Raw genomic sequence first — 25,576 nt, forward strand, 5'->3', positions numbered from 1 at the left:
CTTATAAGCTAAAATAAAACTGCTGCTAGTATCTCTGAGTGGTCTAGTTGGTTCATGGCGTTCGACTGTAATTGAATAATTGTCATCGAAAAGTCGGCGGTTCGACTCCGTCCTCGGAGATTTCTTTTTGTATTTTTTTGCACCTCACAACTACGGTCACGATGCACGATGGTTCCATTCTCCCCTTACCCGGCCGACGGGGGTTTTTATTCCGCAATTTTTTCGCCCCTTCTCCTTGCATGCAAGCACACTTTTGTCACCTTCCCTCTCTGTTGAATTCTCCGCCGTGACTGATCACGGGTTGCCCCCAGGCCACACCATCTATCAAGCGGCGACGTGGCATGCATGCGCCCCAAGTAAAACAAGAAATACCCCCAAGTTTAAAGTAAGCGGCGCCAATATGTAGAAAGGGTTGAATTCGGGAAAAAAGGCAAGGTAAACTACTGTCCATCATTGAGTGTAGTCAATGCAATAGTGTGATTAGAAAAATAGCTAAGTCACAGATGCCCGCAGAAGGTCTTGAAATGAAACTGCAATATCTCAGCAACCTGAGTTTGACCTTGCCAAAGTAAAATATGTTATTCCCCAAGGAACCGCACAAAGATAATGAATCAATTTCCAGTAAACTCCAAAGCATCATCAAACTCCGCGCTGTAAATCCGTGTCATATGAGGACGTAATAGGTAGATGATGAACAAGTGTCAAATAATAAAATGTCGAGAAGATTCAAGCAACTCGTGTAAACCGAATCAAGAGCGCCTATTGTGAAAAGGGGTATAATATGCTTAATAGCTGAAATCAACGTTGGCCATGGTTGGCACCACGGCTTTGTCTCCCGCTGCCGCAGGGTGGTTTGCGTCGCGTGCCGTGGTTGAGGAACTCGAGTCGTTGAGTGTCGTCTCGGCGCTCATGTGCGACGTGGTTGCATGAAGCTCATGCCCTGGAGGAGGAACGCCACTAGGAGACCAGCCTTGATCTACCATCTGCTGGAAGCTCCAACTTGGCTCAAAGTTCCTGCTGTTCCAGGCACAGTTGACTCGCTCGTACATTTCATCAATCTGTTCGAGACTGATCTTGCTTGTCTCATACACCATGAACCACACGAAGAAGACAGCAAAAATACAAAAGGAACCCCAAACGAAGAAAATTTTAGGACCGAAGCCGGCATTGCCAGGACCAACGTCCACCATGAACGGGGTGCTGTAGGCAATACCGAAGTTGAGCAGCCAGTTTGAAGCAGTGGAGATGGACATGGCCTTTGCTCGTACTTTCAGGGGGTAGATTTCGGAGGTGACGACCCAAGCCGTCGGTCCCCAAGATGAGGCAAAGAAGAAAATATTGAGAGAGCAAAACACGATCAGAATGGTTTGCTGCGCAGATTTGAGCTCCTGGCCAGCTGCTGTGGTAAAGGATGCAATAAAAAGCTGGCAAGCAGCCATGCCGGTAGCTCCAGCCATCAGTAGCCTTCGTCGACCCCACGACTCAATGACGAGGATGCCAGGAATGGTGGAGACGACGTTGATGATTTGGATGATGAGAGATTTGGTATAAGGGCTGCCGACTCCCGCACCGCCAAAGAAGGTTGTGCTATAGTACATGATAAAATTGATGCCGGTAAGTTGCTGGAGCATCTGCAATACACAGCCGGTGAAGGTGCGGCGTGCAAGATGCGGCGTGCCGACAAATAATTCCTTGTACGAGTCGTCGCCCAGTGTGAGCTCGTATTGGTGGTTGGCGATGATTTCATGTAGCTCATCAATGAGAGCAGGGTGGGTGATGTCGAGCCGACGCAAGCGACTTAGTGAAATACCGGCCTCTTCATTACGTCCCTTTTTGACAAGAAATCGCGGAGTCTCTGGAAGGACGAAGAGGCCAATGGTGATAATGAGCGCAGGGACAATCTGCAAGCTGAGAGGGATGCGATATGATGCTGAACTTGGGAGCCGTGAAGTTAAGATGTTGATGATTGAAGCGGCTAAGAGACCAACGGTGATAGAGAGCTGATAGGCGCAAACGAGCGTACCACGGATCCATTTTGGGGCCATCTCGGACTGGTACATGGGAACTAGGACAGAGACGGCGCCGACGCTGATACCAGCGATGAGTCTAGTAATGCATTAATATTAAACGTAATACAGACATACAGGCAGACACGATAGCTTACCGTCCAACTAGAAGAAGAGGAATGGCTTGAGCACAGACTTGGCAGATGGCACCAATGCAGAAGAGGCAAATGGCGAGAACGAGTGATTTGCGGCGACCCAGCAAGTCCCCAAATGGAGCAGCGATGAGGGCACCGACAGTAGTTCCAACACTCAGAATGGAGACGATTATTGAAGCATCTTTTGGGCAGAGATTCGTGTTGGCGCCGGGGTCGCTACAATTTGTAGCGAATTGATTTTTGAACTGGTCCATGGCGAGAATGCCGTTGATGGCGCTATAAGCAGAGAGCAGAGTCAGTACGTGTCTCTAGAGGACGAGGTGCAGCATTGAAGGGGTTGTAGGAGAGTAGAAAAAAATATGCTTTGCCCAGCACTCTGCATAGTTGTAGCAAGACGCATTCTTGGTAGACAGTGACAGTCGGCCGGCTCGCGAGTAGTCGGTGCACCCCAGGCCGTTGTGTCTTGGTCGGGAGGTGGAAAGACGAGGAGTGGCCAAGGTTGCGGCAAAGAGGACATTCCAAGGCTTACCCAGTATCATAGCCAAACAGCAGTCCACCGGAAGCGACGAAGAGGCCAACCATGATGGCTGGAGCTGACGAGCCAGCGACATTGTCAGGCTTATGCCAGCGCATGGCAATCGCCATGGCGTCGGATTACGATGAATCAATCCACGGTAGCTGTCGGCGGCGATCGTTCGCGCTTAATCGGGGATGGAAGGGGGTATTGCCAAACTTGGCCGTCGTCGAAGCAAGATTCGAAGGGAACCGTTGGGGAATTGAATGGAGGGTTGCGTTGTGCCAACGGTTGATCGTCAGGATGGGGCGATTTTCTTCAGCAGGCGGGGAGTCGCGAGCGTGCAACGACTTGAGGAGAAACCCGGCTCGGCAAAATTGGCTGTAATAATCGGGATCGGAAGCGATGCGAAAGAGGTCGACGTGAGGGCGAGTAGAGTAGATCAAGCAGACAAAGGACGGGTGAGGAAAGGAGAGGCGAGATTGGCAGCGTTAGGGTTCCGTAGTAAGGATGGTAATGCTGGGAAGTTATTAATGTGGAGTGAAGATGGTGAGTTGAGAGGGAGAGAGCAGTGAGAAGAGGTTGAGACAAGCGGAAGTGGTAACGTGTTAGTGGGCGGGCAGTGGTGGTGCACCGCTGACCATTTTCAAGTACAGGCTGAACAGGCAAACAGCAGGGGAAGGCGAGTGCAGCTGCAGGGGACTGAGCTAGACTGGGCCGGGGGGACGGGGTTGCAGGGTCTGGTGGTGTCTGCTGTGAACGACGCACCACATACGGCCCTGCAAAAGGGCAAACCGGAGATGGCGAGGTGAACGTTTGAGGAGGTATCTATGTATGAAGGTAGACTCTACCAAGAAGGTGGTGGAAGAACCCCATAATTACCAGCACTGACAAAAGCATGATTGACTCGTCTGCAAGCCAGGTCTGGATTCATTGGCTGAATTTCCAGCAGCCACAGTTCTGGGCGGGACCTCGGCAAAGTACCGGCTACCTCAAAAGCCAGTCTCCATCAGGCTGCTTCAGGGCCTGATTGCTCCTGTGCAGCGGTGTGTTACAGCGGGCTTGCCCCTTCCAGCGGTCACTGCAGCGCTCTTCCAGTCTGGAGTCTGGCTGGCCTAGGCCCACCCTCTACAGCAAAGCCCAGCAGCGCCTTTCCTGGTTTGGCGCGGCGGCTGGTGCTCAAGAAAGAAAGTCGTCTAGTCGTCTGCGCCGTCCCCGCTTCCCCAGACTTGCGTTGCACACTTGCTTCGACGCCAGCAGCGACTAGCTATTGGTACTACAAATAATTCGCTGCACCAAACCCGGATCAAGAAGAATTATGGAAAAGCAGCCCAAGACCTGTCTGTGTTCACTCCAGCCCTCTCGCCGCATCCCCTGCTCCCCGCGCTCCCTGTCCACTCACCGCTGTAGCAGCTGCCATTATGGGTAGGTACATACATACATACATATATACATACATAGGTCGGGTACTGTACATAATCGCGGACAGACTAACCGGCCGCCCGCCTCACCCCACTTGCCCACCCACCTCGAGGCAAACGTTCTTTCATCACATCACCCGTTCCTCAACCGTCACACTTGAACCATGAATCGTTTGCTAACTACTCACCTTGCCTAATCAGCCGAATAAGCTAATTTGCGCCTATCTTCTTGTTTCTTCCCTTCACCGATCGATCGTCCTGGAAAATCCATCCGCGGAGATGCTGTTGGCGGGGCTGAGCGACCGCATTCTCAGTATTCACTCTTCTTCTGTCATCACTACACCAAAAGCCACGGCAACGTGCATCTTGCCCGGTCAAGCACCCCGGACGTGCTTCTCACTAGCCGATGATTTTATTTGATTTAGTTTGCTAATAATCCACTGCTACCCAGCTTGTCGGTTTGCACGTCGATGTGCGGAAGAACTAACTCGGCCATTGCGTCAACGCCATGATCCTGTCTGCGGTCTCGCTTTGGCCACCACCATCCTTGTGGTCACTGCTGCGCCCTACGGCCCCTACCGCACATCCATGAACTGGGAGCTTCTGGTCAGCAAACAAGGAATACGCTCAAACCCGATGAAATTGTTCAGTTTTTCTGCTTTCGTGGCGGAGGGTCTTGCGTTAGCCTACGCCAGCCTGGCGAATTATGGCCGCGCCACGACGCCTCGCCTCCCGCAGGCCAAGCCCCTGACAGTTTAGCGGGCTTGAATCATTTGACACTCGGCATGCGGTTCATCATCTCCACCACATGTAGGAGTTGCTGTGGAATCAGCCCATAAGCACGGTATTGAACCTCTTGTTTTGTGGTGCTGAGTCGAGCTCTGTGTTAAGCGGCATGGCATTCGAGCCTGCTCCTGCTACTCTCTGAGCAACTTCAACTTGTCTACTTATGACGTCCATTTGCAACTCCTAAAGCCGCGCACGAGTTAAAGGCGCACTGGTAAGCCTGGCTACTCATATCATGCTTCCGTCTCAGCTGGAAGTGGTGTACTTGTAAGTCAAGCGCCTCCGCATAGCTCACTGGCAGCGAAATGTCTCAAATCTGGTGAGCTGCTTGACCCGCAACATCTCATTCTGCATTCAACTCAAGCGCAGATCTGTGGCCAGCATCGTGATACGAATACCTCCACCCACTGTATGAAGGTACGCCCAACGTGCTCTCCTATCATCATCGTCCCATCGCACTCGTATGGCTTGCCCCTCTCGACCCCTTTCTCTTTCCTCTCTTCGCATCATTCGATAGCTACGCCTCTGAGGTTCTAGATTGCATGGACTTGATGTTTACCACCAGAACTGCCCTTTCTCCTTTCTCAATGTGCCGTGACAGGGCTCCCAAGCTCTGGGTGGCGTGGCTTGACAACCATTCTCAAGAGCCATCGCTACAGCCGTGCACCATCGAGGATCAAACCGGGATGACGAGCCTGCCTCTAGGGCTCAAGAACTGGAAATCTAGTATCAAGGAAATCCCTCGCTCTGAAGAAGGGCACTATAATTAGACCCGAGCGCCACACCGTACTTCTCCTCGGCCATCTGCCGCTTTACTCGACCGATGCTGATGTGAGGGTGGCTTTTGAGGCGCTGGCGGGCTTGCAAAGATAATCTCCTTCGACTCTCTCATTCAATGGCGGCAAGGTGCGCAGCATGTCGGCATGTCGGCTTGTCGGCTTAGCTCCCCCGGCTGTTTCACCTCCATCGCCAGAATGACAAATGAACCTCTGGCATGGTCGTTCACTTTTCTCTATCAAAGTTACCTATTAGCTGTTTGACTCGCAATAACTTAGAGCTCCCTGCACTGCTAGAATCCAGACCGTCTCGCCTACCTGATGCTGGCTTGCTGTGGAACCCGACGGATCTGACTGAGCGAAGCGACGCCTGATTTGTTTTGATACGGGTTTGCCGAATACGTTACCAAGCGCGTCTATTGAACGCTCTTGTTGCAGAAGTCACTACTATCTAATTGCATGTAAAAGACGACGGACAGCCCTAAACTCTGATAGGTCCTAAAAATTGCGTCGACGATGCTTATTCTCACCCACCACCTCTAAAAGCGTATCTGCTAAGCATCGAAAGATTGCTTGGCAGTGTCGTTCCTTGCATTGGTGCATTGATTTTTCTTTTAGCCACGTGGAAAGCAAAAATTCTTTTGAAGTTGAGCTCGTCCAAGAGCCTCGCCTGAGACAAGCTTCTTCGTGGCGAGAAGCTTCGTTTCACAGCTTCAAAACTCCCCACTGCTCTGTGGGCGGACACGGCGCGAAAAATGGCGTGTCTATTGCGTAAAGATGTGCTAATAGGGGGGCAGTGAAGGAAGTTTGAAAATGAGCTCGAGCAGTCCTGAGTCGAGGAGTCGAAACGTGGTCAGATGAGACGAGAGATGGGTGAAACAAGACGCCAGCGTGTCTTCTCGGGTAAAGAGGGAGAATAGAATATGCCGTTTCCCGACGATCAGATATCGTGATTGAGCCCAATTCGCCATAGCACGAAACAAGACAGAACGGGCATGTACGTTCATGCTGCTGTTGGGGCATCTGCCAAATACGTAATGTCCCCTGGCGTTGCTATTGCTGTTCCGGACCGATCACGACATGGTAGTATCATCGAAAGAAGAGATCAGTCATATGCATGCATTTATTGCTATCTGTACAACGTCGAGAATACATAGGGAATAATCCAAAATACACAAACATGTTCAAAAAAAGTCCCAAGCGCCAAATTGCCCCTCAGGTCACCTCCGTTTGGGTTGATACATGTTGGGGGGGAATTCTTTTAGTCCGCGTCAAAATCTATAACCCATCAATCCGTAAAATAATACTATGCGAGCGTGTTTTTCTTTTTTTTTTCTCTTTTGGGGTTATGAAAAACAAGCCGCTTACAGCTCAAGGCTGGGCTCCTGGCCCTTGACGCGGCCAATGACCTGGTTGGGGGCGTACTTCGGGATGACCTCGTCGTCGTGCAGCATCTCGAACTCCTCGGTGGCGTCGCGGCCCATGAAGTTCATGATGGCCTGAGGACCGCCGGGGTGGTCGTCGAGCCAGTTGGAGAGGTCCATGACGACACCCTTGACAACCACCCACAGGTCATCCTTGGTGTTATGCTTGGCGACCTCCTCCATACTGTACTCCTTCTCGGGGATGGAGAAGGGCTTGGCCTCGGCCTTGGTGGCACTGGCGGGGGCGGCGCCGGCGGGAGCGGCAGCAGCAGCGGGAGCAGCGGCAGCGGCAGACGCGTCAGCAATCTGAGCGGGGGCGGCGGCACCGCCGTTGGCCCACTGGACGGTCAGTCTGCCGGGGGCGGAGGGGTCGAGGTGCAGAGAGATCTGGCCGATACGGGCAGCGCCGGAGCCGGCACCGCTGAGGGCCTTCTGGAAGAGGTAGTTGCTCGCGGTGTCACCAGCAACACGGCCGTAGACGACACAGCCGAGGAGAGAAGAGCCACCAAGACGGTTAGCACCGTGGACACCACCAGCCAGCTCACCGCAGGCGAAGAGGCCGTCGAAGGGCTTCTTGTCCTGGTTGAGGACCTGAGCCTTGTCGTTGATCTCAATACCACCCATGGTGAAGTGGAGGACGGGCTCCATGAGAGCGACGTGGAAGGTGTCGTTGATGTCGAGGGGCATGTTGTGGAAGAACTTCTTGCCCCAGGGGTCCTTCTGCTTGCCCTCGGCAATGGCATTGTAGGTCTTGAAGGTGCTCTGGAGGTGGTCAGGAGTGCAGCCAATCTCCTTGGCGAGCTCCTCTCCAGACATCTTCTTCATGAGACCACGGCCGGAGTAGTGGCGGGTGTGGAAGTCGAGGACGGTGGAGGCCTTGGAGTTGAGGACGAGACGGATGGGGAACTTGCCCTTGTCCTTCTCCTTCCACATCATGCCAGAGACGTAATCACGGTGGCCGAGCTCGTCGCAGAAGCGGTCACCATCGGCGTTGAGGAGGAGACCACCCTCACCACGGAGAGCCTCGGCAGCGAGGAACTTCCACTTGGAGCCGGGGTCCTTGGGGTCGACGAGACCAGTGGGGTGGACCTGGACCTTATCCATGTCAATGGCGTTACCACCAATATCCATGACCATCTTCTGGCCATCACCAGTGGCGTGGGTACCGTTGGTGGTAGCAAGGCCATAGGTGTCGGGACGGTGCTTCTTGAGGAGCGAGCCCTCACCGAAGTCAGCGGCGTAACCACCGGTGGCGAGGATGACGGGACCCTCGAGAGTCTGAGTCTGGCCATCGAACTCGTATGAAACACCGAGGACGGAGTTGCCCTCCTTGTTGAGGCCGGTGACGCGGGCCTTCTTGATGATCTGGACGCGGTGGGGCTCGGTCTCGGCAAGCTCCTCAAGGCGCTGCATCAGGGCGTAGGTGATGGCCATACCGGGGAACTTGGCATCGTGACCACGGTGGGTTCGGGGCTGGGAGTGACCACTGCGCAAGAGGTTAGAGTCAGTGAATTGTGATTACAAGATTCGGGATAAGCCGAGACTGCCAGCTATCACATGTCGACTTACCCGAGACGGGAGACGAGGGTGAGGTCGAGGTTGAAAACGTCCTGCAGCCACTCGACAGCGGCAGCGGACTTGTAGGTAAGAACCTTGATGAGATCAGGGCGAGCCTTGTCACGGGCCGACTTGAGGGTATCGTCGTAGAACTGCTTGACGCTGTCCTGGACTCCGTGCTCAACCTGGGTGCGGGTCAGGGCACCGTTGATACCGGAGGTGGCCTTGGTCGAGTTACCACCGAAGAAACCTGTTGTAGAGATTGGTCAGCGCGTCGGACGAGGGGCCGAAGGATCTAAGATGCGAATCCACTCACCCTGCTTGTCGAGGACGACGACGTTGCCACCAGCGAGGTAGATGGTGTGAGCAGCGCTCAGGCCAGAAACTGGGCAAGATTGGAGTCAGCAATGTGGTTCGCGGCGAGGGGGCTCGCAGACGGCACGCCGGCAGAAAACCCGCGATGGTCAAAGGCGCGCAAACATGGGGTATGCGCAGACCGGCAAACCGAGGTAGTAGAGAGACTTACGACCGCCACCGACGACAATTACTCTGGGAGCCATTGTGCTGTGTGTGTGGGAATGTGATGTGGCGAAGAGAGATTGAGGGGAGAAGCGCAGGGAAGAAGAGCAGGCAGGTGAGTGGATGAGGCCTGCGCACACAGAATGAGCTTGGAGAGGATTTGAGGGATGAAGAAAAAGGATGGAGAGAGAGGATGGAATGATAAGGAGAAGAACAAAGGTTAAAATGACTTCCGGACTTGGAGGGAGTTTATGAGGCAATGGGAGGAATGGTGGAGCCAGCACGCCGAGGACGATGGGACAGCCGAGGTCAAGTTTTTGGGGGGGAACAAAGCGACGAGAGCATTTGACGGGGGATCATTGGCCACTGACTTCCAGGGTGGGCAGGGCAGTTGGAGGGGCGATTCTGGGGGGCGAGGCCGCTAAAAGTGAGAAGGACAAGTGCCTAACGAAACCAGGTGCCGGACGCCGTCAGTTACCCCAGTTGCCATGAGCAGCGGCGTTTGCTTGCCAGCTGCCAGCACTTGTAGACGCCCCACCACGGTTGTTTGCCTCCGGCTGCCAGTTAAAGGCCGTTGTGGCCACCAGCCGTCAGCGGCTGGCGTCGCGAGTTTCGAGTTCAAAAAGGAAGAAGCAACAAACGGAAAAACATCATCTTTGTCATATCGTCGCATCACCGACTATTCTAGCCGCCATCTTCACTTTTATCATGAAAGACACCAACTTCGCCAACTTCCGTCTGCCATTTTCCTCTGCCATTCCTCCACTACATCCCTGTGCCGACACCCTCCTCCCGCCGCACCCACATGCCCCCGACCGAGTAGCCGGCGCTTACCTCCTACATAGCCTCGCCCATCCCCCGAACGCCCAGGCATCCGTTAATTACAGCGCACCTTCGGGGTGCTACCCCGGGTGGCTTGCTCTTCTCGGAATAGTACCACCGAATCCGTCTCACCAATTCCCATGCGCCAGTTGTTGCAAATTGTGTTGGCAGGAGCAGACTGCCGCAAGCAGAACAAGACTTATTCGTCGGAGATGTAACGCCTCGCCGTCCCTTTCAGCAGTGGCCTGCGGTAAGGGGCCTTGGGCGAGACAACGGGCCGACCCTGGGAGCCTTGCCGGCTGAGCACAAAAAAGTTGGAGGCTCGTGAACATCGATAAGTAGTAAGATGAATGGATACTGGGGCTCTGCGGCCACTTTACCAACAACCGATTCCAACTTCTCATATGTGGACATGATGGGCGATACCGGAGCCTCGGCCTTTAAGTTTTGTTGCGCCAACAACCATCACCTCATCCAGCGCCACGGAATATCCAAAAAGAATCTTGAAGATGATACCTTCAAGTATTCAAGAAACGAAATTTTTATCGAAATCTCGAATCTTGCCAATTCCCACATGCCAAAAGCTCGCCTCTAGGCACTAACAGCTTACTCCAAATGCAGTGCAAATAGTCTGGTGACGCGCTCAATTCACATGTGAATTCCTCCGACTATTGCCCCACGGGTACAGTGACATTGTGACTCCCCACACTCTGGGCGCTGGGGAGGAAGTGCTGGGAGGGGCAGCTTCTCCGTGGCTAGTCTGTCAGATGATGCCCTGCAGGTCGACTAACAAATACCTGTAGCATGATTGGTGAGCGCCGGTTTCGCACGTGAAAGTCTGCCTGCGGCTTTTTGGGGTAGCCCAAAAAAAAAAAGTATTGGAGATGCCGATTTGCGAATGATGTGCCGACCGAAAGCCTGGAGATTTTAGTGCCCGGGTAAATCGTTATGTGAATTTCCATAGAGGTCCCGGACTCCGTGGGTGCATATATACGCCCATTGCCCATGCGACTTGCTTCTTCTCCCGCTGTGGTGCGCGCATGTGGCTCGGCTTCTTGCCAGCTCCACGAAAACCCCGAACCCGGCTCCCACGCAGCGCAGTCAGCGTCCATGTGCTCTGAGCTTGACAGTCATGGCCGTGTCAATTGAATTCTATCTCAGCCAACTATCTTGGGATTTTATTGCTCATTTTACAGAACCTCGTTCATGCTCTCCGAAATCGCCGACCGATCGAACGCCTCGTGAGTCGGCCTCCGACCAAGGCAGATGACTGGACAACCAGCCTACGGCCGGCGCGGGGAAGTCCCGGCGGCCCTTGCCCCATTCGTCAGTGACGTCGTTTGCCCTGCTCCTACGCTGAGGTCAGACATAATAGGTAGACAGCAATAGATTGGGCACTCACCAATTTCCGTTACCCGGTTTCATCATTTTTTCCGCATCTCTAGTGAAAGCATCTTTTTTTCTTCTGTTTGTGAGAACCTGTGATGCGCAGCTCCGTCATTGCGATATTGAGCTGCTTCATCCTGCTGACCACCGTCGCTGCCACCCTGCGCCGCAGCCCGCGACCGAACAACGACGTCACCATCGCCGCGCCGGCCCAGCCAGCACGCTTACCACCCCAGCGCCTCCTCACCATGCCCGGTGACGGCAACGACGGCCACCCCGTGCAGCTCGCCGTGCGCCTCAGCGACACGCTGGGCTCCAACCGCGCGCTGTCCACCTTCTCGTCGTTTGCGCGGCGGGACGCGGCCGCCGACGAGCGCCTGGCCAGCGACGTCGCCCGCACCACCGTCCTCGCGCCGCTCAACTCGGCCGTCGAGGCGCTGCCCCGCAAGCCGTGGGAGAAGGAGGGCGACGGCGGGGCCTCCACGTACGAGGGCCCGGACGGCAAGGATCGCGCGGACGCGAACCTCGACCGCTTCGTGGAGGCGCACATGGTCACCCGCAGCCCCTGGCCGGCGGGCGAGAGGGCCAAGACGATGGCGGGCACGGAGGTCTGGTGGGAGGAGCGTGGGGATGGCAAGCGCGTGGTGATGCCGGACGAGGTCGAGGTGGACAAGGTGGCGATCGAGGTGGGCAACGGCCAGCTGGTGAGTTACCGCAACACAGCTGCGATGTATGATTTACCTATGTGTGTTTTGCTAATGATGTCGCAGTGGATTATCAAAGCTGTCTTAAAGTTTGAGTGATTCGAAAACACGGATCAGATAAAGCAGTCAGCCGCTGAGCTGGGTGAATAACGATGAATGAATCGGCGTATTGTTAAAAGATGTTCGTACACAGGATGTAAACAAGTCTACCCTACTCCTAGTTGAATGCGATGGTATCATAAACATGCAATGCTACGCCCCCAATGCAACCTTGCGCGGTTTATTTTTCTTCTTGTCCCTCGCAAACTGGACGGCGCGGTGGCTGTGGTCGTCAAAGGCCGCCGCAGGACCGACGTGCATCTCTCGCCAGCACCGCGCGCAGTAGACGTTTTCGTCCTCGCAGCCCAGGCACCGCAGCGTTGCGTCTTCGAGGCACACGATGCACCAGCCGTCCGTGTCGTCGTCCGTGTACTTTGTCCGCGTCTGGAGCCGCGGCTGCGGCCCCTTTGCTGACGGGCGCGAGGTCGGCACTGACGGCAAGGCGAGCGAGGCATCGTCGTCGTCATCTCCGCCGCCGTCCGTGTTGTGGCTTGGGGCGCGCAGGGCGGCAAGGCGCGCGGTCATGTCGTCCAGTCCGGGCTTGTAGCCGCCCTGTGGCGGGGACGATGCGAGGTGCTGCAGGTCAGAAGGGACAGAGGGTAGTCCCAGGGCGGCGGCGTCCGCGTCGTGCGTCGCCTCGTCGTGAGGTTCCTGAAAGTCCTCCGCGTCTGAGCCATTTTCCTCACGCTGCGCTGCTTCAAGCTCCGCTTCATCTTGGTACCTCTCCATGACGTCCTTGACCTTGCGCTTCATGGCCTCGCCGTCCGAGTCGTCCGAGTCGGGCTCATCGTCGCTACCGTTTCGACGCTCGGATGGCGCGTTTGTGTCCTTGGGAATATCATTGGCGAGCTGTTCCAGCAGTGCCTTGACCTGCTCCTCGCTCGGCTCATACGCGCCTGGGGCGGCACCCAGATCCTCGTCCAACGAGACGTCGGCTAAGAGCTCCTGCAAGGTATCGTCGTCGGTTTCAAAAACGTTATCTATGTTCTGTTCCTGATGACTGCGCTCATCGGAGGCATCAAGAGCTATAGGTGCCTGCTTTATTGAGGGGCCAGGCGCTCGCTGCGCAGCGGGTTTTGGTGATGGTCGTTGCCCCTCGGGCTCCGGCGTGGCCGAGCCTTCGCGCAGAGATCGGAGCCGCGCGGCCAGGGCATCCTCTCTAGATGGTGTTTTGAGCCTCTCAATCACATCAACTTTTATGCTCCTTATAGCTCTGTCAGTGAGTGCTACGTGAGAGTTTGCTGACTTGGTGGTAGGTTCTCACTGAGGCGCTTGCGATGGTTGACTGCCACCCGGGCCACCCCGCAGTGCCTGTAGGCGATCTAGCAAGCTCTTGTCGACGTCGTTGACCATACTGCTGCGCACACTGCTACACACGTAGCTCTGCAAGGAGACGCTGAAGAAACTGGGAGGATTTGTGACGCAGGAGTGTGTAGATGATTCTTGAGCATGTGCACCCTGCCACGATGAGGAGGTTGAGGTTGAGGTGGGGCACCATCATGGCTGAGCATCACGCGCATGTGTATCTGGCTGCGGAAGGTTGCTTAACCAATAATATTCTGAGGTTGAACTGGGCTGTTTATTGAGAAGATATATCTTTAAAAAATGGTGAGAATGTTATAGTTCAAATGTGCGCCAATATACAGACAGACCAAAGCCTTTCGAACCTTGCACTGGGGTATCATTATTACGGATTTTCTATGGCCGAAACCAGTCAAATGTATCTAGAAGATCAGAGTTGAATAAATCAGCGGCGTCGACGAGAAAGTCAGTCTCCCAGCCCTGCACAGAAAACTCCTGGCCAGTTGTCTCTGCGGGCGGGTCCAACACGCGGTCCAGCACCTGCTCAATGATCTTCTTGAGCGTCGCGCTGACGCCGTAGTTTGGAGCATCGAGAGGAACTGCATTGAGACATCCGACAAGCATGCTCAAGGACTGTATCATGGTCGACTTCTTGATGCCCGAAGCCCCGGATGACGCCGCTGCTGGCCTGAGCAGTTCCATGCACAAGACGCCACCGGCCGGCGCTCCGTACGCCATGAGCAGCCAGTCGATATCGCACATGACGCCCGTCGTCAACTGTCGGTTGGTAAATGGGATCAGGGACAGCTCGATGATTTCAAGGCTGATTCTCACGAGCTCGGCAGTGACGCCTTCTTGGACCTTGGAAAGTAGGCGCTCTATGAAGAAGACATTATGCAGATGCTCTAATGTGATGTGCAGCCGCGTGTAGACTTGCACGTGGTCCAACTCCGGGTTCTGCAAGTCGTCCGCGCCGTACTTGAGAACCGACGGAAACCCGTCGTACATCTTGGTGGCCTGCTGCTTGAGCTCGAGGAGCGGATCTTCGCAGGCGATGAGCGTGTTCCGGAGCGCAATCTCCAGGATCGAGTCGCGGGTGTAGGCCATCATCAGTCGGGCACGGAGTGGCGAGACGGGCAGTATCTTCTTTCCCAGGCTCCACCCCGCGCTGTCAATCCCGGCGTGTGGCGTGCCTTGAGGAGGGACCTGTAGGAGGTCCTCGTCGGAGATGTCGAGCGGCTCTGACTCGGAGATGAAGCGCCGACTGAGCAGGGGCGGGCGGCCGGTGAAGATGGCAATGAGCTTGTCAATGTTGAAGACGCCGGCGAAAAGCCGCCTCCTGATTTGTACAGATACGGACCGATCGCCGAATGCGGCGCTCGAGGTGTGCAGACCGAGGTAGGTTGTCAACGCAACGAGGTCTCCGTGTAATCTAAAATGGCGAAGATCTAAGTCCAACTGTTAGTTTATCGTGTTGGCCTGTTTTTCCGGAAAAGAGAGAGAGAGGTTACTTACCTCCGTCGCCGCCAATATTTGATTGTAATAGGCTCCTCTTGAATAGTAGAAAGCAGAGCAGTGTGTTGCCGTGACCTGCGTTCCAGCAAAGATTGGCGCAGTCCGCGACCAGCTCCTTGTAAAATTCAAGAGCCGTTCTTCTGTCCATGTTATTTAGCGCTTTACAGCTACCTCTGAACGTCTCTCGCGGTAGACCGAGCAGACCCGAACTCCAGTAGGCAAAAAGGATACCGATGCATTCCCAACGCATATTATTCCCGGAAAACTCTTTAAACCACTCCTTTGGATCTGTATGATTCTCTCGCAGAACGGATGTGGTGTTGAGGCAGAGCTGCTTGGCCATGACAGACAGGGACTTGTCGCTTCGATCCCCTTCCAGGATCTCACCAAACGTGTCCCACAATGAGTGCAGCAGCCATCTCGCGGCAAGCCGACACCAAGCGTCGTGAATATTTCGATACGTCTCGAACATGTAGTAGCTCGATGCGCGATCCGGTATGTTGCGGAGAACGTTGATGGCCGCGGCCGGCGGGTCAAAGTCGCGCAGCGAATACGAGGGCGCATCCGGCGGCAGAACCGAGCTGACCTGGCCCTCGGCGCCTGGCATGGACATGAGGCGACGCTGCGCCTCCTCGAGATCCGTCGAGAAGCTCGTCGCGCCCATGTAGCCGAGCGCCTCGTACCTGACGCTCTCGGAAGGGCGCGCGTCGATGGATGCATGCTCCCGGTGGTGATGGAGGTGCCCTGCGCTCGTCCGGGGACTGGTGCGGCTCGTACCGGTGGCGGTAGCGGGCTGGTCCGGCGAGGGCTGGCTGGACGACGTCGTCGACGTCGTCGTCCTCGTCGTCGTGTGCTCCCGACTCCGGGGCGGCGTCGGGGACAACGGCGTCTTGGAGGCGCCGACCAGGTAGACGCACTTGTGCTCTATCTTGCCCTTCTTGCAGCGCGAGCAGATGGGCAGCTTGTGGTCGCAGCCGACCTTGCGGCCGCGGCACGGCTCGCAGGCCTGCGGGCGCCCGTTTCGCCGCCGCGGGACGGACGACGCATGCGGAGATGACGGATGGGGACGCGGGGATAGCATGCTCTTTGACGAATTGGCGCGCGAGAAAATTTGGCAGCCGGTGGCGATGCTACGGCCATACCAACGCGCCGCGTTACTGCGATTACCGGAGGCGCGAAGGAGTTGACGCTGATGAGGCTGAGGTCGGTCAAGTTGTGTCCGCTTCTGGCGCAAGCCCGGGGCTAGCAGCTGGAGTATGTTCTTCGGCTTACAAACCGCATTTTTCTTCAGTATTTGTAATGTCCCAATTCTACACCAGATTTGTGCCCTTGAACTTTGAGGGTAATATCTTTGATCAATACAGACTACACATTCGGTTAAAGAGATGTTCCAAATCAATCCGAGCATTTTTCTTAGCTGTTGGCTTGCTGCTAGAGATTAGCAGTCAGTGTATTGGATGTGAGGTGAGTCATCCAAGAATAGCTTCGAGAAATTCAACATTCACCTAACGTCAGATCAACTATTTATTGCCCTATGTTAAGCAAGGTAGCTTTGATAGACTTGTTTGTTCGAATTCAAATGGACAAGCACGTGCTGGTGCTACCCTGCTATGAGTGATGTGAGGCTGGCCGAACGCCACTTGTCAAATGCACAGCCTCAGCTAGAAACGAGGCGCAGCAAAACGCCCATTGCAGGGGCTTGCTATTAATCGGGCGTTTCGGGAGCGAAGCGGCGACTTGATGACCGCTGGAGGTCAGATTTAAGTTTCTATCTCCGGTCTTGACAGGGCGAGATGTCCGTTATCGACAAGCCCTGCATATGTGCAGGCATGATCTATACAGACACGTGATAACTATGTCGTTGAGAGCGTGGAAGCTACCTGAGGATGGCAGGACAAGACCCTTGTACCGGTAATTTTCAAAGTTCCCTGATTGATGTTGTTATATTTTGCCATCTTGTCGCCATTATGTACTACCTGTATCACAAAGCCAAGCCGTGTGGATGCTTGTTGGTGACACAGGCACCACGGCCCCTGGCAGGTCTATCCTGGAAGGTCGGAGAATGCCTCTCGCCCCTCAACGTTGAGATGGTACGTCGCCCGCGAAAAAAACAAGAAAGAGCCTTGTTCCTTCAAGGGCGGCGCGCAGATTCTTGGCATTCGTCGTTATTGTTCTGTTCTGGGAAATCAACTGGCGAGGCTGAAGCAGTACCTCGTAACTTCGGCGGAATGTTGCAGCCTTTCTAGTCACTGCACTACCTAGCCATAAACCGAGTTGTTGGTGCCTTCGGGTTGCTCGTACATACGTGGACGGGTTGGTAGTGTTGCCCCTAACATACGCTGACAATGTTGCACTATGACGAGGCAGATTTTCAGAAGGAATTGTACTACAGTGCAATGATTAGAGCTACTTTGTGAGTGTAATAAATAGCCACCTCCATACCTTGGACATGATGATTTCTGCGTGCGACTGTGACAGTACTGCCTTTGTATTGCTCTCGAAATGAGTCTGATAACTTGTACAACTCTCCTAGACAACTGCACAGCCTGGAAGCCAACGGACGTTGTCATTACATTGGGCTGCACTTGTTCTTTGTCAGCGTGACCAGAATTCGAATTCCTCAACCTGAACATCATCGACCGCAAAACCAGCCGGACTCGAAGCTGAAGGCTACTACCTACCCACTGACAGCAGCCCTAGCGAGGTCCTACTACAGCACAGAAGAGGCCTAACGATGCTATTGGGCAGTTGGTGCCTAAAAACACCGTCCTCTGCTTTGCCACCCACCCGGGCGACCGCTAAACATGTTTTTGGTTTAGCTGCACCAATGCTCCCCCAGCGCAGTGGCGCATGCAGCCCTGGAAATAAGCTCAGCTCCAGGTGCTAAAAAGGTAGCCCCGGTGGTGCGGCTACTCCATGAGGTCATGAATACCAGCCTGCGGGAGTTGGCAGGAAACCCCCAGACAATGGACAACAACGGACCCCTGTTTAGTGTCCCCAAGGCACTCTACCAGGCTGCTCAGGCCTCCCTCTGCTCCATTCCTTCCTCCTCCCATGATGCATATATAAATTCCGAGACACCCCCCCTTCAATCCTGGTCTTGGCACTGCAGAGCCATCCAATACAACTACAGAGAATCTTTTCTTCTCCATCACTGTGCAGCTGCATACGAACTCGCTCGCCCTGCACCCATCTCCAAAAGCAAACGGCCTCAAACCATCCTCAGCTCGGTTCGGATACTTGCACATAAGCCTGGGTTTGCGTACACAACTTCATTCGCAACCATGAGACTCGACTGCGCAGTCCTCGCCCTGTCACTTCTGACAGGTGCCTCGGCCGCGGCCGTCTCTCAACAGCTTGAAATTGCACAGGCCGATATCCAAGAACATGATTTGTACAAGCGCAAGGGTGGTGGCGGTGGCGGCGGCCGTGGTGGCGGCTCCTCGGGGAGTCGCGGTGGTGGAAGCTCCGGCTCTGGTACGTCAGGTTCGTCTAGCTCATCAGGAAGCCGCGGCGGCGGAAGCTCCGGCTCTGGCTCGTCCGGCTCGTCCAGCTCCTCTGGCAGCCGTGGAGGCTCGAGTTCGTCTAGCTCCTCTGGCAGCCGCAGCGGCTCCGGTTCGTCTGGTTCGTCTGCCTCCTCTGGCAGCTCGGCCGTTTCGGTTTCTCGAGTAGTTCCGGCTACGTGAGCAATCGTGGCGGCTACGGCACGTCCAGTTCTTCCCCATCATCTCGGTCATCTCGGGATCGCAACTCATACAGATTTACAGGTAGTCGTGGCTCGCCCACCAACACAGGCCCCAGTGTAAACTCCGGCGGCACCACAAAGTCAGGATCCGGCCCCCAGCCCCAGTACGGCGGCGGGCAATACTACGGCGGAGGCTCTCGTGTTCCCTACTCCGCCGGTGCCGCCAGGAACGGAATCGTCCCCGGCCTCCTCCTCGGCTCTGCCCTCTTCTTCTGGCCCGGCGTCTGGGCGAGCGGCGCCTACATGTACAACTACCACGACCCCTACCGCTTCCGCAATCAATCCAACGACAACAAGGAGGAAGAGCTGCCCGTCATCTGCGGCTGCGCTGAAGGCGCCGAATGCGGTTGCGACGATAGCGGTAACGTTACCGCTCACCTCAACGATCTCGTCGGCAACGGAAGCTATGCCGGCCTCAACCAGAGCGTCGTCACCGTCGGAACCAAGGATGGCCAAAAAGTCCTCCTTGTCAACGGCACCTTGCCCAACGGTACCACCGCTAAGGGCGATGCAGACATGGATGCTGACGGCAACCCGACCTCTGCTGCGGCCAAGAAAGCTCTTGAGACTATGGGCTTCTGGCCACTTGCCGCGATTGTCGGCGCCATCGTTTTCGCCGCCTAGGATGGTCAATGTCTGGGCCCGTCATCGTTCCGTTTCGGACATTAATGTGTATCAAAATTCTGTGCTTTCTCGATTCTTCTACCTTTTTTTAAAGCGGGGCTATAATGCTCATTCTTGGTACATGCCTTGGAAGCGAGTTGGATTGGGCGGCCATCAGCGTTGCAGGACTGGCCTTTCAGCCGGTTTATGACTTTTTTTTGGGGGGGTTTTGGGCAAGATGATATCCTTGACGTCGATGAACTTTTTACTATGATTCAATAGAAATGGAGAATTTTTCAATATAGATGACTATAATTCATTGCAACCGTGAAACGCTCCAGAACATCGGAACTGCCCTTTCCTTGCCTGTTGGTTTCAGCATAGTTGGTGTATTATGCACCCACTAAGTAGTTGCCCACATAGGATGTTTTGTCGGAACATTCCTCCCCTGGGTGATCTGATAGCAATTATTGTATTCGTATTGTATTTCTTCACCCAATTATACATGTATCCCCGCGTGATGTAATCATTTTCTTCTTTTTTTGTGTTTAAGTTGGTGTAGAGGTGCTGCTAGATTAAGCAATGATAGTAGTGACGGCGATGATAGTGATGGTAATGGTAGTGCCGATAGTGATAATAACGATGAACGAGCTTGAAATAAAGAGCCACGATTCGTACCGCAGCAAGGCTATTTCCAGCTTCGTAGAGAGATTCTCTTTCAACTCCGACGCCTTCTTGCCCCCCAAAGTGCCTGAAGTCCTAGGTAGGCAGCACTTCCCTGCACTAGCTGCTGACTCATCATTTTGAGGTGACCTCTTCTTCTGTCCAGACCTAAAGCGCATATTCACATCCTCGCCACGCGCATTCTCTCCCAAACTTTGCGCACATCCTTCACCACGCTTGCGCAGTGCGAAGCGCAATATTTTTTACTTGAAAATAATGATCTGAGGCTGTTTCACGCAAAAACCAAAAGGGCTCGCGATAGGGGACGCGGCGCCACGATGGCCGAAGATCAGGATTTCTCCTCCTTTGATGAGGACAAGTGGAAGGCGCAAGAATCCGCGGACCAGCGTGAGATTGCGCGCCTTCTGGAACAGAGTCAAGATGGCTCCAGTGGCGGCTTGAAGCTCGACGATACCCCCTTCGATCAAACGAACAAGGCCGACGACGCGGAGGACTTCGAAGACATTAGCGATGACGACTTGCCGGACGAAGAGCCCGCTGCTGGTGGCTCACTCGAGATCCCTTCCCTAACCGACGATGGTGGTACCAGTAACGATGCCGACGACCTCTTTGGGGATGGGCCATCTTCGCCTACCGATCCCATCGGAGACCACCCATCCCCCGGGCCTCGCGTGCGCGACACTGAAGCTGGTGACGAAACCCAACCAACAGATATGGGATTAAGCTTCTCCGGAATGAACTTCGATCCTGACCCGCACATGTATGGCGCCGCGAATCAAGATCCCGACATTCCTGCTCCCGCCGAAACAGTGGAAGACTTGCTCAAGGAGATGTGGCCCGCATACAAAACGGATCGCATTCTCGTTTGGAGCGAACTGCTGCCGCCAAAAAAGGCTACATGGATGGGGAAGAAGCCAGCCAAGAAGCCTAAGCATCTCGTCACAAGCAAGTTGAGCCTCGATCTTGCGCCGGATGAGGAAAAGCAGTTTCGCATCCCAGGACCAGCAACAAGCTCTCTTAAACAGAGGCTAAACGCGTTTAATTCCAAGCGTCTAGTGCTATGCGGCAAGGACTATGCAGACAACGAAGATGAGATAGTCCAGTTTGATATCGATCAAGAATCCGATGGTGAGCCTGTTATGGGATACACTATGCGCGACATTGAATTGGCCTGTCAAGATTGGGGCAATGATATTGAGGCTATTCAAAAACAATTTGAAAAGCGTCAGGCTGCCGAACTTGCGGAAAGCACCCAGATCAAGCATATGAATGCTGAGCAAGATGACGAATGGGATGCGGAGTTCCTGCAAGACTTCGGAGAAGACTTAAGGAGCCGGTCAAAGAAGCGCAAGTTTGTTGCATCTGGCCTTCCCGAAATACCTCGGTATACTGCGCCATCATTTGACAATTTCGAAGAAGCAACGAAGCGCGGTGCGAAGCGCGTTCACCTGGACATGAGCGATCCTCACCTCTTGATAGAATCGGATTCCCAACTCAACGGCAAGCGTGCTTCGCAGGATGATAAGAGCAAACCGACGGGCACAGGACGCTTGGGACGCACGATGGCGCAGCGATTTAACCTTTCCAACGATGAGGCCTATGACTTGCTCAAAGAGAACCACCAGAGCAAAGTCCGCGCTACTCTCGGCAACATTTCTGTGGAACACAGTATGCCCGCGATCAAGTTGACCTGGCCCTACTACAAGGTGCGGCTGCCGGGTACAACCGACGAGTACCATCGCCCTCGCTTCCGTTACAAGAAATTCTCGCATCATGGCATCAAATTTGATAAGCCGCTACACCAGAAGCGCAAGATGATGAAGGGAAAGGCGCACGAAGTGTTCCTCAAATCCAAGGATTTAAGTTTGGGTGATAATTCTACTGCCGTCCTTTTCGAATACTGCGAGCCAAGACCTCGCGTTTTGAACAATTTCGGCATGGGCACCAAGCTCATCAACTACTATCGTCGCAAGGACGAGAAGGATGAAGAACAGCTACCTAAGCTCGAGCTCGGTGAATATCGCCCTTTGCTACCAGAGGATCGTTCTCCGTTCTCGCTTTTCGGCACCGTTGATCCAGGCGAGACCGTGCCGACATTGCACAACGAAATGTACCGTGCTCCAGTCTTTAAACATACCCCAAGGCAAAACGATTTTCTGGTTGTCCGCAACACAACAGGCGTGGATGGCTCGCGCTGGTATCTGCACAAGATTGATCATGTTCATGTGGTGGGACAAGAGTTTCCGTCGGTTGAAGTTCCTGGGCCCCATAGTAGAAAGGTCACGAATGCTTCGAAAAATCGCATGAAGATGCTCGCTTACCGCATGATTCGGCACAGTCGAACAGACAATTGTCAGCTGTCTGAAATGACCCGGCACATTGCAGATTCAACCGACACGCAGAACCGTCAAAAACTCAAAGAATTTCTGCAGTATGACAGAGAAAGCGGAGAGAAGGGTATGTGGCGCCTACGTCAAAACGAAGTGCTTCCGGATGAAAACGCCATCCGCGCCATGATCAAACCCGAAGATGTCAGCTTGCTGGATGCCATGCAGCTCGGTATCAAGGAACTTGAGGACGCCGGCTATGATCCTCGAAATGCCACCATCGAGGACGAAACTCAGGTTGCTGAGGACGGAGAGGAAGATGACGGGGATGACGACAACAACAGCAAAATTACCAAAGCAGCTGCTAAAAAAGCGCAAGAAAAGCAAGAGGAAACGCTCGCCGACAAGATGGCACCTTGGAAGACGACAAAAGCATTTATTGATGCTTGCGCCCAGAAGGCTATGCTTCAGCTTCACGGCGAGGGCGATCCCACCGGACACGGGCTGGGGTTCAGTTTTATCCGGACTTCGATGAAGGGAGGTTATATCGAGGCCGTGCAGGGACCTCTCGCAACATCTGCGGACGCCATTGAGCGTGAGAAGCGAGCAAACGGTGGACATGCGTACAATGTGAAGAAGCAGCAAGCTATGTACGAGGAAGGTATCCGCGAAATCTGGGAGAAGCAAAAGGCCACGTTGACGGACGCAACGCCGCACGATGACAATGACATTCAGCCGCAGGAGGACGAAGACGATCGATTTAACGTTCAGGTGGCAGCAACACCGGCGCACTTTGACGACGGAATCAGCCAGATTAGCGGTTTGACTTCATCCAGTCGTCACCAAAAGCGGGCGATTCGAATCAAGCGTGATTACAAACTACCGGACGGGTCTATCCAAACACGATCGGAAGTGGTGCATGACCCGGTCGTCATCTCCCAGTACTTGAAGCGGCGCACCGAGGCGGAACTAGAGATGAAAGAGTATGTAAATCCCCGACTGCGGACACTTTCGCTCCCCCAGCGAAAGTGGGACAAATTGACCCCCATCGTCCAACTACTGCTGCGCAACGGCATTCATTTGAAGCATCTTACAAGCCTGTCCAAGTCCAGCAATGGACCTGGTGCTACGGCAGCCACGGAGGACTTGGTGGGCGTTGAGTTTAAAGCCCCAGCTTACATATATCTGCGAACAGCATCTACAGCGTGCGTCCAACGGGCAATGCCGACCATGACCGTCTTGCAGGCATTAGGTATGTTGCAACTGATATGATTGGGGGAAGACGGCAACTAACAATGTCTACAGAATCAAAAAGGAGCTCGAGCGACTTGAGAAGAACAAGGCTCGACGACAAGCGCGAGAACAGCAAAAAGAGCTGCATCAGAAAGCAGCTGCCGGCGACGCAGGGTCACCCTCCACCGGAGGGGATAGGGTCCTCACCGGCACGACAAGAAAGTGTGCCAATTGTGGCCAGGTTGGCCATATCAAGACCAACAAGAAGTATGGAATTTATCTCCCTACCCCCACGCCCGCCTTTTGATTTTTGGGCGGCAGCCCAACCCCCTTCAAAAACAGCAGATGCAGATGCAGACCAGACACGCGTAAAAAAGCTCAGTTTCCCAAAGCAGCTTCAAAAATCTCACACGCAGGCACGACGCCGATCGGAGCAACTCACAAAGACGAGGGAACGAGAGGAGAGAGAAGAGGCACGAGAGGCCGAAAAGAAGGCTCGGCGAGACGAGCGAGAGGCGAGAAAAGCGCAGCAAAAGGAGCAGAGAGAGGAAGAGAAAGAAAAGCGGCGAAAGCAAGATGCTGAAGCCCGCGAGGCAGCCAAGCGAGAACGCGAGCGACGCAATGCCGAGGCTCTTCTCTCTGAGGAGCGAATTGCGGCAAGGTTCCAGACGAGATACGCGTAATGTGACGCGGCTACAGACTGACTGACGAAAGAGAGCTGCTTTGGGAGACACTGCTTGCTGGCTGCTGCTGTTGCCACTTTTTACTGATCTATTGGCCAACGAACTCTTTGCTAACGAATGTCTCTTACAAGACTATGCCCTTTGCTCAACGGTACGATGAAGGCCGATGCGGCGGCGGAGCACGGCGGTTTCGGCAGCTACAATACCGGCGGCGCAGGCTCTCCATCGTGAAGAGCGTCGTTGTTTGATTTATTTGGCTTGAAATTTGGAAGTTGGGTGTCTGGCGTTTTACAATGGGAGGGGGCTACGCGGGCATTTTCGAGTATCGTGAATATTCCAGTAAGAATAGCTAGTTATCGGTAGCGTGTTAAATGGAAAGCGGAAAGCTATTGACGTTGCATCGAGGGCGAGGCGAAGCAAGCAAGAAGTGATGGAGGTCTTAGTAATAAGAGGTCGGGGGCACCCGGCGTAGCAAGGCAAATGGGGCGAGAAGGATCAGAGCCCAGAATAGAAGGCGGGTTCCTCTTTGAGTCCTCCAACTGCCATGTCTGACGAGCGTGAATCATGCATCTGCGGGTGGGGGGACCAGGACTCGAGGATGAAGCGAAGTGGTTTGATACATATGAGAAGATGTGATGCTGAAGATGTGATTCCGTGGCGGTGAGAGGCGGGGAGGAGGGGGGAGGAGAGAGGCTGTGCCCCCATGGAAGCCACGCGTCGAGTTGTGATGCCAAGCAACCGATCCAACATCGCTGAAGCAGGAGAGAAGGTATGGAGTGGGTTGATTTCCCAGGGCTTTTTTTTGGTTATTTTTGTTTTCGTTTCCTGCTGGGCTGACTGACGATTTGTGTGATGAGGCTCCGCCTCGTGGGCTGCTGCCGTGTGTGTTTATTTTTAGAAGCGAGAAGGCTCGTCGTAATGCACCCCGGGTATCGCGTCCCGGGGAAACTAAACCGGCGGGGGGGGGGGCGAGGATTTCATGCACCCCGAGAGGGTAGAGGAAGGAGAGAAACTCAGTCAAGTTGGGCATGGCAAGAAACGGTGAAACGGATGGGCTGGTAAATCTCGTACATAGTTACCGCCTTGGGGTTGGGTGATGACGATGTGATGAGGATGGGATGGAGACAGCAACACAGAGCGCTTCAAGACTGAGTGAGTGAAGAGGAAAATTATCGATACTTGACGGATTGGAGAGTGAGTGTTTCTACGCGCTAATGTTTGTGTCGTTTGCTTGCCCATGAGAGGATGTCGTCGGGGATATAGGGTATGTTATTTGTCACGCTGATGGGATGCCCTGCCTCTTTGTTCTTCTCCG

General features: G+C 54.3%; 7 protein-coding genes across 7 annotated transcripts; 3 read left to right on the forward strand and 4 right to left on the reverse strand.

Annotated features, from left to right (window-relative positions):
* Positions 1-785: 785 nt before the first annotated feature.
* Positions 786-2,806, reverse strand: ISF_05286 (high affinity glucose transporter RGT2; the record flags this gene model as incomplete). Its single annotated transcript, XM_018848891.1, has 3 exons — positions 786-2,106; positions 2,165-2,437; positions 2,691-2,806. The coding sequence occupies 3 exons, from the start codon at positions 2,804-2,806 to the stop codon at positions 786-788; spliced, it is 1,710 nt and encodes a 569-aa protein (XP_018704027.1).
* Positions 2,807-7,022: 4,216 nt separating this feature from the next.
* Positions 7,023-9,199, reverse strand: ISF_05287 (Flavocytochrome c; the record flags this gene model as incomplete). The annotated part of the gene is made up of 4 exons (XM_018848892.1): positions 7,023-8,568; positions 8,652-8,889; positions 8,956-9,024; positions 9,166-9,199. 4 exons carry the CDS (start codon positions 9,197-9,199, stop codon positions 7,023-7,025), a joined length of 1,887 nt encoding a protein of 628 aa, XP_018704028.1.
* Positions 9,200-11,464: 2,265 nt separating this feature from the next.
* On the forward strand, positions 11,465-12,169 carry ISF_05288 (FAS1 domain protein; the record flags this gene model as incomplete). The annotated part of the gene is made up of 2 exons (XM_018848893.1): positions 11,465-12,070; positions 12,137-12,169. The coding sequence occupies 2 exons, from the start codon at positions 11,465-11,467 to the stop codon at positions 12,167-12,169; spliced, it is 639 nt and encodes a 212-aa protein (XP_018704029.1).
* A 153-nt stretch (positions 12,170-12,322) lies between these two features.
* On the reverse strand, positions 12,323-13,522 carry ISF_05289 (hypothetical protein; the record flags this gene model as incomplete). Its single annotated transcript, XM_018848894.1, has 2 exons — positions 12,323-13,373; positions 13,434-13,522. 2 exons carry the CDS (start codon positions 13,520-13,522, stop codon positions 12,323-12,325), a joined length of 1,140 nt encoding a protein of 379 aa, XP_018704030.1.
* A 345-nt stretch (positions 13,523-13,867) lies between these two features.
* On the reverse strand, positions 13,868-16,067 carry ISF_05290 (Zn(2)-C6 fungal-type DNA-binding domain protein; the record flags this gene model as incomplete). The annotated part of the gene is made up of 2 exons (XM_018848895.1): positions 13,868-14,919; positions 14,987-16,067. The coding sequence occupies 2 exons, from the start codon at positions 16,065-16,067 to the stop codon at positions 13,868-13,870; spliced, it is 2,133 nt and encodes a 710-aa protein (XP_018704031.1).
* Positions 16,068-18,270: 2,203 nt separating this feature from the next.
* Positions 18,271-19,355, forward strand: ISF_05291 (hypothetical protein; the record flags this gene model as incomplete). Its single annotated transcript, XM_018848896.1, has 2 exons — positions 18,271-18,610; positions 18,754-19,355. 2 exons carry the CDS (start codon positions 18,271-18,273, stop codon positions 19,353-19,355), a joined length of 942 nt encoding a protein of 313 aa, XP_018704032.1.
* A 980-nt stretch (positions 19,356-20,335) lies between these two features.
* Positions 20,336-23,885, forward strand: ISF_05292 (transcription factor TFIID complex; the record flags this gene model as incomplete). The annotated part of the gene is made up of 2 exons (XM_018848897.1): positions 20,336-23,550; positions 23,651-23,885. The coding sequence occupies 2 exons, from the start codon at positions 20,336-20,338 to the stop codon at positions 23,883-23,885; spliced, it is 3,450 nt and encodes a 1,149-aa protein (XP_018704033.1).
* Positions 23,886-25,576: the final 1,691 nt, after the last annotated feature.

The sequence above is a fragment of the Cordyceps fumosorosea genome (assembly GCF_001636725.1).
Source record: "Cordyceps fumosorosea ARSEF 2679 chromosome Unknown scaffold_12, whole genome shotgun sequence".
Classification (NCBI taxonomy): domain Eukaryota; kingdom Fungi; phylum Ascomycota; class Sordariomycetes; order Hypocreales; family Cordycipitaceae; genus Cordyceps; species Cordyceps fumosorosea.